Source organism: Oncorhynchus mykiss, chromosome 12 (assembly GCF_057628025.1).
Source record: "Oncorhynchus mykiss isolate SJ-2025 chromosome 12, ASM5762802v1, whole genome shotgun sequence".
In the NCBI taxonomy this organism is placed as follows: domain Eukaryota; kingdom Metazoa; phylum Chordata; class Actinopteri; order Salmoniformes; family Salmonidae; genus Oncorhynchus; species Oncorhynchus mykiss.
Genome location: NC_143033.1, coordinates 14,541,056 through 14,560,638, shown reverse-complemented (window position 1 = coordinate 14,560,638; position 19,583 = coordinate 14,541,056). Strand labels below are relative to the sequence as shown.

Below are 19,583 nucleotides of genomic sequence, written 5' to 3'. Positions count from 1 at the left end.
TATACAGTTGGAAAACTCCTAGACGATCTGTTTGGGATTGGCTGATAGCCTAAAGGTTGTTTTGGATGTTTTACCGTCTGTCTCATGCGTCTTCTTTTCCTGGTAGACATGTGGACCTCTGTGGGCTCAGAAATGTGGCAGTCAATATTACTACCCAGGGATCTGTGCAGAAGTCAGCCCTCTCTTCAACCCCCTGTCTTCATTCTCACCTGCCCTTCAGAGTAAGAGTCCACAATCATTTTTACATGTGTATCCTTAGAATTAGAATTCTGTATTGTTTTCACCTTTGATTAAAAGTACAAATTAAGTCCTACTGTATATCATATTTAACACCCCTTTGTAATTGGAGTTATACATGGCTACCGTCTTTCCAGCTTGTGGGGGTCCCATGGATATTGCTATTGTCTTGGATGGCTCTAACAGTATATATCCCTGGCCACCAGTTGTGGCTTTCCTCAAGAAACTGTTGGAGAACTTGGATATTGGACCTGACAATACTCAGGTAAGTGGGATCACAGTTATCAGTGTACTGTTCATAATTTCTGTACAACATAATTTCTGTACATAATTTCTACCTGGGCTCAGGTAGAATGAAATGCCACGACTGACATTTATTTATAGGAATTGTCAAAAGCCGGATGCAATCGACAATGCAGCTTTTAAAGGCAATGTTCCTGCGTTCTAGATCTCATTCAAGATAAACCATGCATATTTCGTCTCATTTTGAAATTGCCTTTAAAAGCCGCATTGCCGACAACCCACTGTCGGATTGAATCCTGACCCAAGTAAATGACATGCATTTGTCCCTATCAGTTTGTTTGTTGACTTTATGTTTTTGCTTTCAGGTAAGTATTATACAGTACGCGGTTGATCCGGATTTTGAATTCTATCTGAACTCCTACAAAACCAAAGACTCAATCATTGCGGCCGCAGCGAACATACCCCAGAAGTCAGGCCTGGAGACTAACACCTTCCGGGCCATTGAATTTGCCAGGTGCGTCTCAGTGAGCAACACTTTCCCTGCCTGCAATGCCAACATTCTCAGCAATTTCCTCTTGTTTTCTGGTAGTCAATGGGTCCTTAAGTGACCGTGACCTCATGTATTCTAAATAAACATATCCTGCCTCTGTTGACTCAACATATTTATAAAAAGACTTGAACAAAAGGATTAGAACCTCTATTTGCAAACTGAAAACCCCCCAAAGAGGGGGTTAGAATGGAACACTTGAATAGAATAGAAAGGAATACAACACTTGGAAGAATGGAATTCAATGGAATCCAACACAATAAAATGTGTTCAGAACAAGCGTTTTAGAAGCTATGCTTATTGCTATTGACTTGGGTTTGAGATGGATGTTGCTGTTTGACACCTATTGAGTGTGCATCTCAGACGGCAGGCGTTCCTGCCTACGAACGGTGCCCGACCTGGAGCCAGCAAGGTGATGGTGGTGGTGACGGATGGAGAGTCTCACGACAAGGGCCTCAAAGACGACGTCATCGGCAAGTGTGAGCAGGAGAAGATCACCCGGTTTGGTATTGCTGTAAGTTAATATCACATTTAGCTTGACGTTTATATATCTAGGTTTGTCTCTCTTTAGCAAAGGGCACATAGGTATACATACGTATACACAGTGTTGAGTGTGAGGTATTAACATTTACTGTTTGATCCCTTTATAACATGACATGTTTATGTTTGATTAATCGTCCCTTTCATTCTAATATAAATCGCTTTAAGATGTATTATTTATTATGTTTCTAGGTCCTCGGGTATTACATAAGGAATGACATCGACACTAAAAACCTGATTGCTGAGATCAAGTCCATCGCCAGTACCCCGACAGACAGGTACTTCTTTAATGTGTCAGCTGAGGAAGCTCTGCTTGAGATCGCTGGAACTCTGGGAGACAGAATCTTCAATATAGAGGGTACACTACCGTTTTCTAAAGTCATTTATTCCGATTTTTTTTATAGAGGTCAAATTTGTATCCATATTGAAAAAATATCGACCTATATACATTCCAGCAATATGAATGGACCTTGAAGACATGTTATCTTTTAAGAAGGTAGCAGTCTTACTCTGTACAGGACAGTAAACAAAGCCACTAATCTTTTCATTGTGTGTTGTCTCGAGAGACAGGTACTGGGAAAGGGGGTGATTTTCAGATGGAGATGTCCCAAGTGGGCTTCAGTGCCCACCAAACCAAGAAGCAGGTATGTATGGGCTATGGATACTATCACACAAACCTCCACATGTATTTCCAACCTGTAAGCCACTATTCAGCATGTTTAAACAGGCCATTCTCTCCCACTTGTTCTAGAATATGATGATGCTGGGTGCAGTGGGGGCCTATGGCTGGAGTGGTACTGTGGTTCACTACACTCCTCAGAAATCAGACATCTTCCCCAAGACGGCCTTCGAGAACATTCTAGAGGACAGAAACCACAGTTCACTATTAGGTATGTGAGTTTGATATGTTTTCCAAGTCAATATTTGCTCCTTTATCTTAATTTTAAGCGGTGCTATTTTATTGTTGGTTTATCATACAGCACCAAGCCATTCTTACGCCTCTTGATTTTCCAACAATTTCTAAGCCAATTTGAATGTTTATTGGAGCTCAAACTAAATATATCTTGATTTACAGTGTGACTGGTAGTAAAACCTCTAGTACTGGATATTGTTACAGATCAGTCCATAATGTTCTGTTTGGCTGTTCGGTTCAGGCTACTCTGTGACAACGCTGAATGATGGCAGCACGGAGTACTACGTGGCTGGCGCTCCTCGGTCCAACCACACTGGACAGGTCATAGTGTACATCATCAACAGCAAGGGACAACCCACCGTCATAGACTCCCAGAGAGGAGATCAGGTATTAGGGTGGGACTGGCTGACAGAGAAGAGCATGTACCTTTTTTTCTGGTGGTAGATGTCATAGCTTTCTATTATCTCTGTTCTCTCTAGTATCTCTGTTCTCTCTAGTATCTATGTGTGATCTATCATATCTGACTTGTTAATGTTGTTATCCTTTGTTTCTGCTCACTGGCTCTGAAGATACTGTGTGTTCCATGTGCTTTCTATTCTGTAGATAGGCTCCTACTATGGCAGTGTACTCTGTCCTCTGGATGTGGATAAAGATGGTGTGTCTGATATACTGCTGGTCGGCGCTCCCATGTTCATGAATGAACAGAAGAAGGAGACTGGGAAGGTCTATCTCCTCTCTTTCACCAAGGTAAGCCACACATACTGCACTCTACTGCACTGTGCTGTATTCTACTGTACTGTACTCTACTGTACTGTACTCTACTGTACTGTACTCTACTGTGCTGTACTCTACTGTGCTGTACTCTACTGTGCAGTATTGTACTGTACTCTACTGTACTGTAACCTACTGTAGTCTACTGTACTGTATTGTACTGTACTCTACTGTACTCTACTGCAACCTACTGTACTCTACTGTACTGTAACCTACTGTAGTCTACTGTACTGTACTCTACTGTACTGTAACCTACTGTAGTCTACTGTACTGTACTCTACAGTACTGTAACTTACTGTAGTCTACTCTACTGTACTCTACTGTACTGTTACCTACTGTAGTCTATTGTACTGTATTGTACTGTACTCTACTGTACTCTACTGTACTGTAATCTACTATAGTCTACTGTACTGTACTTTGAGATACTCTGAGATATCTACTGCAGCCCTCATCCTCCACATACAACACCCGTTCTGCCAGTCACATTCTGTTAAAGGTCCCCAAAGCACACACATCCCTGGGTCACTCGTCTTTTCAGTTCGCTGCAGCTAGCGACTGGAACAAGCTGCAACAAACACTCAAACTGGACAGTTTTATCTCAAACTCTTCATTCAATAACTCAATCATAGACACTCTTACTGACAGTTGTGGCTGCTTTGCATGATGTATTGTTGTCTCTACCTCCTTGCCCTTTGTGCTGTTCTCTGTGCCCAACAATGTTTGTACCCTGTTTTGTGCTGCTACCATGTTGTGCTGCTGCCATGTTGTGTTGCTAACATGTTGTTGTCATGTTGTGTTGCTACCATGCTGTGTTGTCATGTGTTGCTGTCATGCTATGTTGTTGTCTTAGATCTCTCTTTATGTAGTGTTGTCTCTCTTGTCGTGATGTGTGTTTTGTCCTATATATTTTATTTATTTATTTTATTTTATCCCAGCCCCCTTCCCCGCAGGAAGCCTTTTGCCTTTTGGTAGGCCGTCATTGTAAATAAGAATTTGTTCTTAACTGACTTGCCTAGTTAAATAAAGGTTCAATCAATGTTTTTTTTATACTGTACTCTACTATACCGTAACCTACTACAGTCTACTATATGTACTGTACTGTACTATACTGTACTCTACTCTACGGTACTGTAGCCTACTGCAGTCTACTATATGTACTGTACTCTACTCTACTATACTGTACTCTACGGTACTGTAACCTACTGCAGTCTACTATATGTACTGTACTCTACTCTACGGTACTGTACTCTACTCTACGGTACTGTAACCTACTATATGTACTGTACTATACTCTATGGTACTATACTCTACGGTACTGTACTCTACTCTACGGTACTATACTCTACGGTACTGTAACCTACTGCAGACTACTATATGTACTGTACTCTACTCTACGGTACTGTAACCTACTGCAGTCTACTATATGTACTGTACTCTACTCTACTATACTGTACTCTACGGTACTGTAACCTACTATATGTACTGTACTCTACTCTACTATACTCTACTCTACTCTACGGTACTGTAACCTACTGCAGTCTACTGTATGTACTGTACTCTACTCTACGGTACTGTACTCTACTCTACGGTACTGTAACCTACTATATGTACTGTACTCTACTCTACTATACTCTACTCTACTCTACGGTACTGTAACCTACTGCAGTCTACTGTATGTACTGTACTCTACTATACTGTACTCTACTCTACGGGACTGTAACCTACTGCAGTCTACTGTATGTACTGTACTCTATGGTACTGTACTCTACTCTACAGGACTGTAACCTACTGCAGTCTACTGTATGTACTGTACTCTATGGTACTGTACTCTACTCTACGGTACTGTAACCTACTGCAGACTACTATATGTACTGTACTCTACTCTACGGTACTGTACTCTACTCTACGGTACTGTAACCTACTCCCAAAGCTTTCTCATGACAATGCCCGGCACATCTTCCTAAAGCCTTTCATGTCTTTTTCATCTCTCTAATGCTTTCCCTTTGGTCTCCACACCACAACTTCTGAGCACAGTGGTTCAGGACATTCTGAAAGAGATCATCCTAAGCACACTTACAATATATTCAATATGAATGATTTTGCATTGGTGTTTCTAGGGCATCCTAAGTGACCAGGGGATCCTGAGGGGTCCGTCCCCGGTGGACAACGCTCGTTTTGGGATGTCCATCTCAGCGGTGCCTGACCTCAACATGGATGGTTACAGTGATGTAGTGGTGGGAGCCCCGCTGGAAGACAACAACAGGGGGGTCATTTATGTCTTCAACGGGGACAAGAAGAAACTGAGGACACAGTGTTCTCAGGTAGCGATAGGACTCAACACTGTCCTCTGAATACAGACCTGCTGATGATGCAGATGGTGCTCAGGCTGTTAGAAATCAGTCAACAGGAGCATTGGATGTGAGATCCAGTTGTGAGATCATCTTTTATCCTGTTCATTTCAGAGAATCCTGGGCTCCAAGCTGGACCCTGCATTGAAGTATTTTGGGCGGTCCCTAGACGCCAACTCTGACCTAAACGATGACACCATCCCAGATGTATCAGTGGGGGCTTATGGGAAGGTGGTCCAGCTCTGGTGAGATTTGCTAGTTTCTTCTCTTTTCTTTGTATTAACCCTGTTCCCCCCCCAACTATAGCATTTTGTTTCCCACAATTCCAACACGTCCCACTCAAGTTGCCTGCTGTTCTTAGCAGCTGGCCAACTTATTTTGGGTGAAAGTAACTCTAAACCAAACCAATGGAATTACAGTAGGTTGTGAGAGAAACATCCAATACTTGTCTCCTCAAGTTTTAGTTGACTGAGGGAGATGTGCTGTCTCATGGACAGCTTGCTATTAACAGTGTAAACTAATTGAGTGTTGTTATCTCGTCCCACTCCATATGAAGAGCAGAACAGCTAGCTGAAATACAATAATGTCCATTCCCCACTGGGTCTGACACTGCTGCTAACCACTTCTACATAGCTGTTGATGTCCATTATATCATTATTTAAAGAATGAATCAACCAGTCAGTCAACCAATTAACCAATCAATGAACCAATAAAGGAATGAATCAATCAACCAATCTAAAGTCGACTCCTACAGTATGACTTAATGATTAGGATTATGACAAGAAATCTCAGTAGACTGTTCCTCTCCCAGGTCGCGAGGTCTGGCCGTGGTGACAGCGAGGGCGACCTTTAACCCTGACAAGGTCAACATCCTGAGTAAGACGTGCAGGGTCAGTGGGAGGCTGGTGTCCTGCTTCAATACCACTGTCTGTTTCAGTGCAACCTTCAGGCCCAAGATACCTGTAGGACCTGTGGGTAAGCCCTGCTTTCCTGCGTCAATCTATCTCTCTCTCATTCTCCTTCTCTTCCACTTCCTCTCTCTCCCCCTCTCCACAGTCACTGTCATATCAGTGGCCCCGTTCAGTATTACAGGGGCTTCTCACATCATAGCAATGGTCTTAGCGCCCTCTAATTGTGTCTTGTTGCCTCTGTTACGTCTCACCTCAGCTCTCAGGTACAACCTGACCCTGGATGCTGATCTCCAGTCGTCTCGTGTCACCTCCAGAGGTCATTTCAGTAACTCGGAGAGAGTCCTGCAGAAAGACATCCGGGTTTCCACCAGCGAGCTCTGTGACACCTATGAGGTTTTTGTTCAGGTAAAGATAGATAATATGAAATGATGGTTTGCTGAATGAAGTGTGTCTGGTTTTCCTCCTTCATCAGTTCTTATTGAATGACTGTGTTCATTTTGAATGGAGGAAGCATCCTTTCAACACTTAAAGGGGCAATCCGCAGTTGAAACAATAACAAAGCATAACCACTCTCAAATTCATAGCTGGAGCTATGGATGCAAGGACTGACCAATCCATGATATAACAATTATAGTTTTAACCATGTTTTGAGGCTATACAGTTGTTGTTCACATTTACATTGTTTAGAAACATTGGAGTAAAACAAGCTTATGTTTAACCTCTCTGGGATATTCGGGACGGTAGCGTCCCATCCCACCAACAGCCAGTGAAAGTGCAGGGCGCCAAATTAAAATTCCTCAAGCATACAAGTATTTTACACCATTTTAAAGATAACATTCTCGTTAATCCAGCCACAGTGTCTGATTTCAAAAAGGCTTTACAGCGAAAGCACTACAAACGATTATGTTAGGTCACTACCAAGTCACAGAAAAACACAGCCATTTTTCCAGCCAAAGAGAGGAGTCACAAAAAGCTGAAATATAGATCAAATTAATCACTAACCTTTGATGATCTTCATCAGATGACTTGTTACACAATACATGTATGTTTTGTTCAATAAAGTGCATATTTATATCCAAAAATCTAATTTTACATTTGCGTGTTATGTTCAGTAGTTCCAAAACATGCAATGATTTTGCAGAGAGCCACATCAATTCACAGAAATACTCATAATAAACATTGATAAAAAATACAACTATTATATATGGAACTTCTGATAAACTTCTCCTTAATGCAACCGCTGTGTCAGATTTTTAAAAAAACTTTACGGAAAAAGCACAACATGCAATAATCTGAGTACGGCGCTCAGAGACCAAAACAGCCAAAGAGATATCCGCTATGTTGTGTAGTCAACATTAGTCAGAAATAGCATTATAAATATTCACTTACCTTTGATGATCTTCATCAGAATGCACTCTCAGGAATCCCAGTTCCACAATAAATGTTTGATTTGTTCGATAAAGTTCATAATTTATGTCCAAATACCTTCATTTGTTAGGGCGTTTGGTAAACAAATTCAAACACGCGTGCAAGTCCAGCCGAAAGGTCGAACGAAAAGTCAAAAAAGTTATATTACAGGTCGTAGAAACATGTCAAACTAAGTATAGGATCAATCTTTAGGATGTTTTTAACATAAATCTTCAATAATGTTCCAACCGGAGGATTCCTTTGTCTATAGAAAAGCAATGGAACGTGAGGTAACTCTCACATGACCGCGCGTCACGAGCTCGTGCCTCTCTGCCGGACTCATTCCCCTCTCAATCGGCCCCACTTCACAGTAGAAGCATCAAACAAGGTTCTAAAGACTGTTGACATCTAGTGGAAGCCTTAGGAAGTGCAACATGACCAATATCCCACTGTAACTTCAATAGGGAATAAGTTGAAAAACGTCAATTTTTTCTCAGGTTTTTGCCTGCCATTTGAGTTCTATTATACTCACAGACATCATTCAAACAGTTTTAGAAACTTCAGAGTGTTTTCTATCCAAATATACTAATTATATGCATATTCTAGCTTTTATGGCTGAGTAGCAGACAGTTTACTCTGGGCAACTTATTCTTCCAAGCTACTCAATACTGCCCAGTCACCAAGAAGTTAAGGTACTGATGGGGTACGACAGTTGAACTAAGCTCATGAGGCATTTCTAAGTTATATTCTTCAAGAATCAATTGGTACATGTCATTAATATATCAATCTCTTTAAAAATAAATATATTATTATTTGAGGAACATTGCCAAGACTAATATTTACATGTAGGTATAAACATTAAAAGGGATATAAAGTACACTACATTGCTGTATTCTCATGTGGTTTTCCTTATACAATTCCAAAAATGTTACTAAGTTCGGATCCTGTAGAGAATTAGCTATGTACAGTATGTAACTAAAATGTTACTAAGTTCGGATCCTGTAGAGAATTAGCTATGTACAGTATGTAACTAAAATGTTACTAAGTTCGGATCCTGTAGAGAATTAGCTATGTATAGTATGTAACTAAAATGTTACTAAGTTCTGATCCTGTAGAGAATTAGCTATGTATAGTATGTAACTAAAATGTTACTAAGTTCTGATCCTGTAGAGAATTAGCTATGTACAGTATGTAACTAAAATGTTGCACAATGTTTGTTGTGTTGCACATGTTCCCAGTCAAATGAATCAAACAAATCAAATAAATCCTATCTTATTGTCTGACAGGAGGCCCCTGACTTTGTGAGCTCCATCGGTCTGCGTGTGGACATCGCTCTGCATGACCCAGACTCCAGTCCTGTTCTAGATGTCCTCCGTCCTACTTCATGGGAGTTCTTTGTGAGTTTCAATAATATGTGATAGAGTATACAGTTCCAGTATAAAGTTTGGACACTCCTACTCATTCCAGGGTTTTTCTTTATTTTATTGTTTTACTATTTTCTACATTGTAGAATAATAGTGAAGAAATAACACATATGGAATAATGTAGTAAACAAAAAAGTGTTAAACAAATCAAAACATTTTATATTTGAGATTCTTCAAAGTTGCCACCCTGTGCCTTGATGACAGCTTTGCACGCTATTGGCAGTTGCTTAAATGTCTATTGATGGTAGTATCTGTGCTTTATGTGTTAGTGCAGGGATAGGGTTAGGGTTAGGGTTAGGGATAGGGATAGGGTTAGGGATAGTGTTAGGGTTAAGGTTGTGGTTGAGGCTAGGGTTAGGGTTGTGGTTAAGGCTAGGGCTAGGGTTAGGGTTAGGGATAGTGTTAGGGTTGTGGTTGAGGGTTAGGGATAGTGTTAGGGTTGTGGTTGAGGCTAGGGTTAGGGTTAGGGTTAGCGTTATGGCTAGGGTTAGGGCTAGGGATAGTGTTAGGGTTAGGGTTGTGGTTGAGGCTAGGGTTAGGGTTAGGTTTAGAGCTAGGGTTAGGATTAGTGTTAGGGTTAGGGTTGTGGTTGAGGCTAGGGTTAGGGTTGTGGTTAAGGGTTAGGGCTAGGGTTGTGGTTGAGGCTAGGGTTAGGGTTGTGGTTGTGGTTGAGGCTAGGTTTAGGGCTAGGGTCGTGGTTGAGGCTAGGGTTAGGGCTAAAGTTGTGGTTATGTCTAGGGTTAGGGCTAGGGTTGTGGTTGAGTCTAGGTTCAGGGCTAGGGTTGTGGTTGAGGCTAGGGTTAGGGCTAAGGTTGTGGTTGAGGCTAGGGTTAGGGTTAGGGTTGTGGTTGAGGCTAGGGTTAGGGTTGTGGTTGGGGCTAGGGTTAGGGCTAGGGTTGTGGTTGAGGCTAGGGTTAGGGCTAGGGTTGTGGTTGAGGCTAGGGTTAGGGTTGTGGTTAAGGCTAGGGTTAGGGCTAGGGTTGTGGTTGAGGCTAGGGTTAGGGCTAGGGTTGTGGTTTAGGCTAGGGTTAGGGTTGTGGTTGAGGCTAGGGTTAGGGTTGTGGTTAAGGCTAGGGTTAGGGCTAGGGTTGTGGTTGAGGCTAGGGTTAGGGCTAGGGTTGTGGTTTAGGCTAGGGTTAGGGTTGTGGTTGAGGCTAGGGTTAGGGTTGTGGTTGGGGCTAGGGTTAGGGCTAGGGTTGTGGTTGAGGCTAGGGTTAGGGTTGTGGTTGTGGTTGAGGCTAGGTTTAGGGCTAGGTTTGTGGTTGAGGCTGGGGTTAGGGTTGTGGTTGAGGATAGGGTTAGGGCTAGGGTTGTGGTTGAGGCTGGGGTTAGGGTTGTGGTTGAGGTTGAGGCTAGGGCTAGGGTTAGGGTTAGGGTTAGGGTTAGGGTTAGGGTTAGGGGTAGGGTTAGGGTTGTGGTTGAGGCTGGGGTTAGAGTTGTGGTTGAGGATAGGGTTAGGGCTAGGGTTGTGGTTGAGGCTGGGGTTAGGGTTGGGGTTGAGGTTGAGGCTAGGGCTAGGGTTAGGGTTAGGGCTAGGGTTAGGGCTAGGATTAGGGTTGTGGTTGAGGCTGGGGTTAGAGTTGAACTGGGATGTAGAACTGGGATAGGGCACCTCCACATCTGAATTCCCAGTTCAACCCTTAAACAGAGTGTCATGTCTCTCTTAACACAGATCCCATTCTCCAAAGACTGTGGCTCTGATGAGCTGTGTGAGAGTGACCTGCTCTTGAACGTCAAGAAAGGAGAGATGATTCCCAGGTGAGATCTGACACTCTCAATCCAGCATAATAAATCCATACTGAACACGGCGCTCAGTGGTGCAGGCCACCTTAAACCTAAATCAATTCAATTCAAATGGCCTTTATTGGCATAGCGGAAACAAATGTTTACATTGCCAATGCTTGTGAAACACAACAAACAAAAGTGAAATAAACAATCAGAAATTAACACTCCCTATAAGATCTCATGAATAGCAAACACAGTATTCCAAAATGTTTGTCTGTGGGACCGGAAAAATAAGTAATTTTCTGTTCTGCTTTAGTGAGAATAAACTTCCTCTATCAAGCCTTGCTGGATAAAGAAAATAAATTCAGATAGTTTCATAAGTTGAAAGACAGAGGCCATGATTCAAACACACCACAATGTAGCAACATTGCACTGAACTTGACTTTTAAAATCAATTTCCCTGACGTGATAGCATTGACAGTAAACACTATGGATGTCGGCTCAAACATAATTACCTTTAACAGTTAAGTGCAGTGCGATTTGTTTGAATCCCAGCGAGTCATTAACAGACACACAGTACAGACCCACAGTACAGACACACAGTACAGACAGACAGACAGACAGACAGACAGACAGACAGACAGACAGACAGACAGACAGACAGACAGACAGACAGACAGGCAGACATTACAGACCAGACAGACAGACATTACAGACACACAGTACAGACAGACAGTACAGACAGACAGACAGACAGACCAGACAGACAGACATTACAGACCAGACAAACATTACAGACAGACAGACATTACAGACCAAACAGACAGACATTACAGACCAGACAGACATACATTACAGACCAGACATTATAGACAGACATTACAGACAGACAGACATTACAGACCATACAGACATTACAGACAGACATTACAGACCAGACAGACAGACATTACAGACCAGACAGACATTACAGACCAGACATACAGACAGCACAGACATTACAGACAGACATTACAGACCAGACAGACATGACAGACATTACAGACAGACAGACATTACATACTGACAGGCATTACAGACCAGACAGACAGACATTACAGGCCAGACAGTCCCACCCCATCATAATATAGTGTCTTCATTACAAAGCACTGAAACAGTCTCACCCCATCATAATATAGTGTCTTCATTACAAAGCACTAAAACAGTCTCACCCCATCATAACATAGTGTCTTCATTACAGTCTCACCCCATCATAATATAGTGTCTTCATTACAGTCTCACCCCATCATAATATAGTGTCTTCATTACAATCCCATCCCATCATAATATAGTGTCTTCATTACAATCTCATCCTATCATAATATAGTGTCTTCATTACAATCTCACCCCATCATAACATAGTGTCTTCATTACAAAGCACTGAAACAGTCTCACCCTATCGTAATATAGTGTCTTCATTACAATCTCACCCCATCATAATATAGTGTCTTCATTACAGTCTCACCCCATCATAATATAGTGTCTTCATTACAATCTCACCCCATCATAATATAGTGTCTTCATTACAAAGCACTGAAACAGTCTCACCCTATCATAATATAGTGTCTTCATTACAATCTCACCCCATCATAATATAGTGTCTTCATTACAGTCTCACCCCATCATAACATAGTGTCTTCATTACAGTCTCACCCCATCATAATATAGTGTCTTCATTACAATCTCACCCCATCATAATATAGTGTCTTCATTACAATCTCACCCCATCATAACATAGTGTCTTCATTACAGTCTCACCCCATCATAATATAGTGTCTTCATTACAATCTCACCCCATCATAATATAGTGTCTTCATTACAATCTCACCCCATCATAATATAGTGTCTTCATTACAATCTCACCCCATCATAATATAGTGTCTTCATTACAATCTCACCCCATCATAATATAGTGTCTTCATTACAATCTCATCCCATCATAACATAGTGTCTTCATTACAGTCTCACCCCATCATAATATAGTGTCTTCATTACAGTCTCACCCCATCATAATATAGTGTCTTCATTACAATCTCACCCCATCATAATATAGTGTCTTCATTACAATCTCACCCCATCATAATATAGTGTCTTCATTACAATCTCACCCCATCATAATATAGTGTCTTCATTACAATCTCACCCCATCATAATATAGTGTCTTCATTACAAAGCACTGAAACAGTCTCACCCCATCATAATATAGTGTCTTCATTACAATCTCACCCCATCATAATATAGTGTCTTCATTACAATCTCACCCCATCATAATATAGTGTCTTCATTACAATCCCACCCCATCATAACATAGTGTCTTCATTACAATCTCACCCCATCATAACATAGTGTCTTCATTACAATCTCATCCCATCATAACATAGTGTCTTCATTACAGTCTCACCCTATCATAACATAGTGTCTTCATTACAATCTCATCCCATCATAACATAGTGTCTTCATTACAGTCTCACCCTATCATAATATAGTGTCTTCATTACAATCTCACCCTATCATAACATAGTGTCTTCATTACAATCTCATCCCATCATAACATAGTGTCTTCATTACAGTCTCACCCCATCATAATATAGTGTCTTCATTACAGTCTCACCCCATCATAACATAGTGTCTTCATTACAATCTCATCCCATCATAACATAGTGTCTTCATTACAGTCTCACCCCATCATAATATAGTGTCTTCATTACAATCTCACCCCATCATAATATAGTGTCTTCATTACAGTCTCACCCCATCATAATATAGTGTCTTCATTACAAACCACTGAAACAGTCCCACCCCATCATAATATAGTGTCTTCATTACAAAGCACTGGAACAGTCTCACCCCATCATAATATAGTGTCTTCATTACAAAGCACTGGAACAGTCTCACCCCATCATAATATAGTGTCTTCATTACAATCTCACCCCATCATAATATAGTGTCTTCATTACAATCCCACCCCATCATAATATAGTGTCTTCATTACAATCCCACCCCATCATAATATAGTGTCTTCATTACAATCCCACCCCATCATAATATAGTGTCTTCATTACAATCTCATCCCATCATAATATAGTGTCTTCATTACAATCTCACCCCATCATAATATAGTGTCTTCATTACAATCTCATCCCATCATAATATAGTGTCTTCATTACAATCTCACCCCATCATAATACAGTGTCTTCATTACAATCTCACCCCATCATAATATAGTGTCTTCATTACAATCTCACCCCATCATAATATAGTGTCTTCATTACAATCTCATCCCTTCATAATATAGTGTCTTCATTACAATCTCACCCCATCATAATACAGTGTCTTCATTACAATCCCACCCCATCATAATATAGTGTCTTCATTACAATCTCACCCCATCATAATACAGTGTCTTCATTACAATCTCACCCCATCATAATACAGTGTCTTCATTACAATCTCACCCCATCATAATATAGTGTCTTCATTACAATCCCACCCCATCATAATATAGTGTCTTCATTACAATCCCACCCCATCATAATATAGTGTCTTCATTACAATCCCACCCCATCATAATATAGTGTCTTCATTACAATCTCATCCCATCATAATATAGTGTCTTCATTACAATCCCACCCCATCATAATATAGTGTCTTCATTACAATCTCATCCCATCATAATATAGTGTCTTCATTACAATCTCATCCCATCATAATATAGTGTCTTCATTACAATCTCACCCCATCATAATATAGTGTCTTCATTACAATCTCACCCCATCATAATATAGTGTCTTCATTACAATCTCATCCCATCATAATATAGTGTCTTCATTACAATCTCATCCCATCATAATATAGTGTCTTCATTACAATCTCACCCCATCATAATATAGTGTCTTCATTACAATCTCACCCCATCATAATATAGTGTCTTCATTACAATCCCACCCCATCATAATATAGTGTCTTCATTACAATCCCACCCCATCATAATATAGTGTCTTCATTACAATCTCATCCCATCATAATATAGTGTCTTCATTACAATCCCACCCCATCATAATATAGTGTCTTCATTACAATCTCATCCCATCATAATATAGTGTCTTCATTACAATCTCACCCCATCATAATATAGTGTCTTCATTACAATCTCACCCCATCATAATATAGTGTCTTCATTACAAAGCACTGAAACAGTCTCACCCCATCATAATATAGTGTCTTCATTACAAAGCACTGGAACAATCCCACTCACATACTGCAGGTATATTTTAACATTCATTCTTATCCCCTCTGTATTGTTTTGAGTAAAATGAGTGTTGTGTTTTGCAGCTCATCTAAGATGTTGGTCAGCTTTAAGAACAAGAGGCTGTCCTTCACTGTGTCTGTGACCAACAAGAAGGAGAATGCGTACAACACTCGAGTCATGGCCACATACTCCAAAAACCTCTTCTACGCCTCCATCACTCCTCCAGTATGGATCAGCCTCTTTGATTTTTAGCATGACACCCACTATAGGATGACTATTTGCATATTTATCAGTAAACATTCCCTAAAATTGTGGGATTCATTTCAGAGTGATGAAACAGAGGTGAAGTGTAGCTCCACCCGAGAGACTCGTAGCCTCTCGTGCCAGGTGGGATACCCAGCTTTAAGGAAGAACCAGGAGGTAAGACCTGACGACAAAACTAAAAACTATGGGCGTGTGTGTAGGTCTCTCTCTCTTTCCTTGTCAGCCAGGGTTGTCGTTTCCTAAACAATACGCATCTGTTCCCTGCAGGTGACATTCGTAATCAACTTTGACTTCAACCTGAATCAACTGCAGACCGAAGCCGACGTGAGCTTTGAAGCTCTAAGGTAGGAGTACACAGAACTTGCTTGTTTGTTGATCACATAGTAATCTCTCTTAGTCCTATGGAGCTTCTGTTACATGACTGATTGATTGATTACATGTGCTTATTACAGTGACAGCACAGAGGTGAACCCCTCAGACAACCACGCCTCTATCTCCATCCCTGTCCACTATGATTCAGAGATCGCTCTCTCCAGGGAAGCAAATCTCAATTTCTACGTGGTTGATATGGACAATGAGGTGAAGACCACAGTGAATACTTTCAATGACATCGGTCCTGAGTTAAAATTCTCTCTGAAGGTGAGAAATAATGCACAACCAGGTACACCGTCATTATGTGTCAGTCAGTCTGTGGTAAAATACTTCCCCCTTGTGGTAGAAATGGTAAGACACGTGTTTTCTCTTCTGTTCAGGTTTCTACAGGGAATTTCCCAGTGAATATTGCCTACCTCACAGTCTCACTGCCCAGCGATACAGCAGGAGGCAACCCATTACTGTATGTGACAGGAGTCAACACTGCACCTGTGAGTAAAAAATAACCAGTCAACCTGTTTTTAAATAACTAGGTATGGCCCAGGGTTGCTGGTTCAAATCCCAGGTTTGATGGGGGAGAATCTGGCAAGAATTACCTTTCTGGTGGACTTAGTTATATTTTAAAGAGATCGACTGTTGCCCTCTTGTTGTTCTGCAGGCTGGAGATGTTAGCTGTGAAGTAGCCAGCCTCGTCAATCCTCTGAAGATCAGTGAGAAGCCTTACACACCATCCTTCTCCAAGGAGAACCTCATGAGCACAGAGGAGCTGGTGCGTTTGTGTGTGCATTCCTGTGTGTATTGTTTGTGACAGAGAGAGACAAAGATAGGTTCACAGTTTTACATCTAATGATCTCCTCTGAATGCATATCTGGGTCATTCCTATGATGGTTCACAGTTTTACATCTAATGATATCCTCTGAATGCATACCTGGGTCATTCCTACGATGCGGTGCCTTTTGGAACTCATAACTTTTTAGGAAAAAATTATATATATTTAAAAGAAAAATAGCATTCTAATCAGAAAAAAGGACATATTGAAAAACATTTTGGTCAAGCTCAGGCACTTTATTTGTTTTTTTCAGGTTCTTTTTATAACCTGTCAGGTGCATAATCCTAACAGGGTGGACATTTGGAGCCCAAATTCAAATCAAATCAAGATCAAATGTTATTGGTCACATACACACATTTAGCAGATGTTATTTTGCGTGTAGCGAAACGCTTGTGTTCCAAGCTCCAGCATTGCAGTAATATCTACAAATTCACAACAATAAGCACAAATCTAAAAGTAATAGAATGGAATTAAGAAATATATACATTTTAGGACGAGCAATGTCGGAGTGACATTGACTAAAATACAATAGAATAGAATACAGTATATACATATGAGATGAGCAAAGCAGTATGTAACATTATTACAGTGACTAGTGTTCCATTATTAAAGTGACCAGTGATTCCATGTACAGTGGGGAGAACAAGTATTTGATACACTGCCCGATTTTGCAGGTTTTCCTACTTACAAAGCATGTAGAGGTCTGTAATTTTTTTAATCATAGGTACACTTCAACTGTGAGAGACGGAATCTAAAACAAAAATCCAGAAAATCACATTGTATGATTTTTAAGTAATTAATTTGCATTTTATTGCATGACATAAGTATTTGATACATCAGAAAAGCAGAACCTAATATTTGGTACAGAAAACTTTGTTTGCAATTACAGAGATCATACATTTCCTGTAGTTCTTGACCAGGTTTGCACACACTGCAGCAGGGATTTTGGCCCACTCCTCAATACAGACCTTCTCAAGATCCTTCAGGTTTCGGGGCTGTCGCTGGGCAATACGGACTTTCTGCTCCCTACAAAGATTTTCCATTGGGTTCAGGTCTGGAGACTGGCTAGGCCACTCCAGGACCTTGAGATGCTTCTTACGGAGCCACTTCTTAGTTGCCCTGGCTGTGTGTTTCAGGTCGTTGTCATGCTGAAAGACCCAGCCAAGACCCATCTTCAATGCTCTTACTGAGGGAAGGAGGTTGTTGGCCAAGATCTCGCGATACATGGCCCCATCCATCCTCACCTCAATACGGTGCATTCGTCCTGTCCCCTTTGCAGAAAAGCATCCCCAAAGAATTATGTTTCCACCTCCATGCTTCACGGTTGGGATGGTGTTCTTGGGGTTGTACTCATCCTTCTTCTTCCTTCAAACACGGCGAGTGGAGTTTAGACCAAAAAGTTATATTTTTGTCTCATCAGACCACATGACCTTCTCCCATTCCTCCTCTGGATCATCCAGATGGTCATTGGCAAACTTCAGACGGGCCTGGACTTGCGCTGGCTTGAGCAGGGGGACCTTGCGTGCGCTGCAGGATTTTAATCCATGATGGCGTAGTGTGTTACTAATGGTTTTCTTTGAGACTGTGGTCCCTGCTCTCTTCAGGTCATTGACCAGTTCCTGCCGTGTAGTTCTGGGCTGATCCTTCACCTTCGCCATGATCATTGATGCCCCACGAGGTGAGATCTTGCATGGAGCCCCAGACCGAGAGTGATTGACCGTCATCTTGAACTTCTTCCATTTTCTAATAATTGCACCAACAGTTGTTGCCTTCTCACCAAGCTGCTTGCCTATTGTCCTGTAGCCCATCCCAGCCTTGTGCAGGTCTACAATTTTATCCCTGATGTCCTTACACAACTCCCTGGTCTTGGCCATTGTGGAGAGGTTGGAGTCTGTTTGATTGAGTGTGTGGACAGGTGTCTTTTATACAGGTAACGAGTTCAAACAGGTGCAGTTAATACAGGTAATGAGTGGACAGGAGGACTTCTTAAAGAAAAACTAACAGGTCTGTGAGAGCCGGAATTCTTACTGATTGGTAGGTGATCAAATACTTATTGCATGCAATAAAATGCAAATTAATTACTGAAAAATCATACAATGTGATTTTCTGGATTTTTGTTTTAGATTCCGTCTCGCACCGTTGAAGTGTACCTATGATTTAAACATTTACAGGCCTCTACATGCTTTGTAAGTAGGAAAACCTGCAAAATCGGCAGTGTATCAAATACTTGTTCTCCCCACTGTACATAAGGCAGCAGCCTCTAAGGTGCAGGGTTGAGTTACCAGGTGGTAGCCGGCTAGTGATGGCCAAGAAATGACACACAAAAAAACAAATACTGCAAAGTTGCTTAGGAGCTAGAAGCAGTGCTGTCATGTCTGTCAATGCCATCTTTGTTCAAAATAGCCATAGCTCTGTGAGCAAGCAAGTTCGACCTAGCATAATGTTGAACACTTGAACAGGATTTTAACTTCTCCATGAAACATATTTTAACATTTTGAAATGTTGTTGATTTTTCTCTATAATTAAGCCTAGCAGGGTGGAAATGTATGAGTGGGACATACAGACTAACAACATGAAACATGGAAGAATAGATAAAGCTGAATGTTTACATTTATGTAGCTTTGCACTATTGTTTTCCCACCAAAGAAATTATGACACTTCCTGAATGTGGTGTCATTGTAGGAAGGGGTTGTTTTCTTAGATGGAGAATTACAACAAACTAACAGGGTGGAAAGGGATATCAGGGACACTCAGAAAATCTACA

General features: G+C 41.1%; 1 protein-coding gene across 1 annotated transcript in view; it reads left to right on the top strand.

The window, feature by feature from the left end:
* LOC110537004 (integrin alpha-2) overlaps positions 1 to 19,583 on the top strand; it is a 48,167-nt gene that overhangs the window by 25,364 nt on the left and 3,220 nt on the right. The window contains exons 5-25 of the mRNA XM_021622700.3: positions 107 to 221; positions 375 to 502; positions 846 to 994; positions 1,391 to 1,541; positions 1,760 to 1,925; positions 2,138 to 2,211; positions 2,319 to 2,457; positions 2,722 to 2,867; positions 3,084 to 3,227; positions 5,369 to 5,572; positions 5,714 to 5,844; positions 6,411 to 6,574; positions 6,767 to 6,915; positions 9,204 to 9,314; positions 11,014 to 11,099; positions 15,438 to 15,579; positions 15,682 to 15,774; positions 15,886 to 15,962; positions 16,071 to 16,257; positions 16,371 to 16,481; positions 16,649 to 16,759. Coding sequence (XP_021478375.3) covers positions 107 to 221; positions 375 to 502; positions 846 to 994; positions 1,391 to 1,541; positions 1,760 to 1,925; positions 2,138 to 2,211; positions 2,319 to 2,457; positions 2,722 to 2,867; positions 3,084 to 3,227; positions 5,369 to 5,572; positions 5,714 to 5,844; positions 6,411 to 6,574; positions 6,767 to 6,915; positions 9,204 to 9,314; positions 11,014 to 11,099; positions 15,438 to 15,579; positions 15,682 to 15,774; positions 15,886 to 15,962; positions 16,071 to 16,257; positions 16,371 to 16,481; positions 16,649 to 16,759 — 2,778 coding nt within the window. The remainder of the gene's footprint in view (positions 1 to 106; positions 222 to 374; positions 503 to 845; positions 995 to 1,390; positions 1,542 to 1,759; positions 1,926 to 2,137; positions 2,212 to 2,318; positions 2,458 to 2,721; positions 2,868 to 3,083; positions 3,228 to 5,368; positions 5,573 to 5,713; positions 5,845 to 6,410; positions 6,575 to 6,766; positions 6,916 to 9,203; positions 9,315 to 11,013; positions 11,100 to 15,437; positions 15,580 to 15,681; positions 15,775 to 15,885; positions 15,963 to 16,070; positions 16,258 to 16,370; positions 16,482 to 16,648; positions 16,760 to 19,583) is intronic.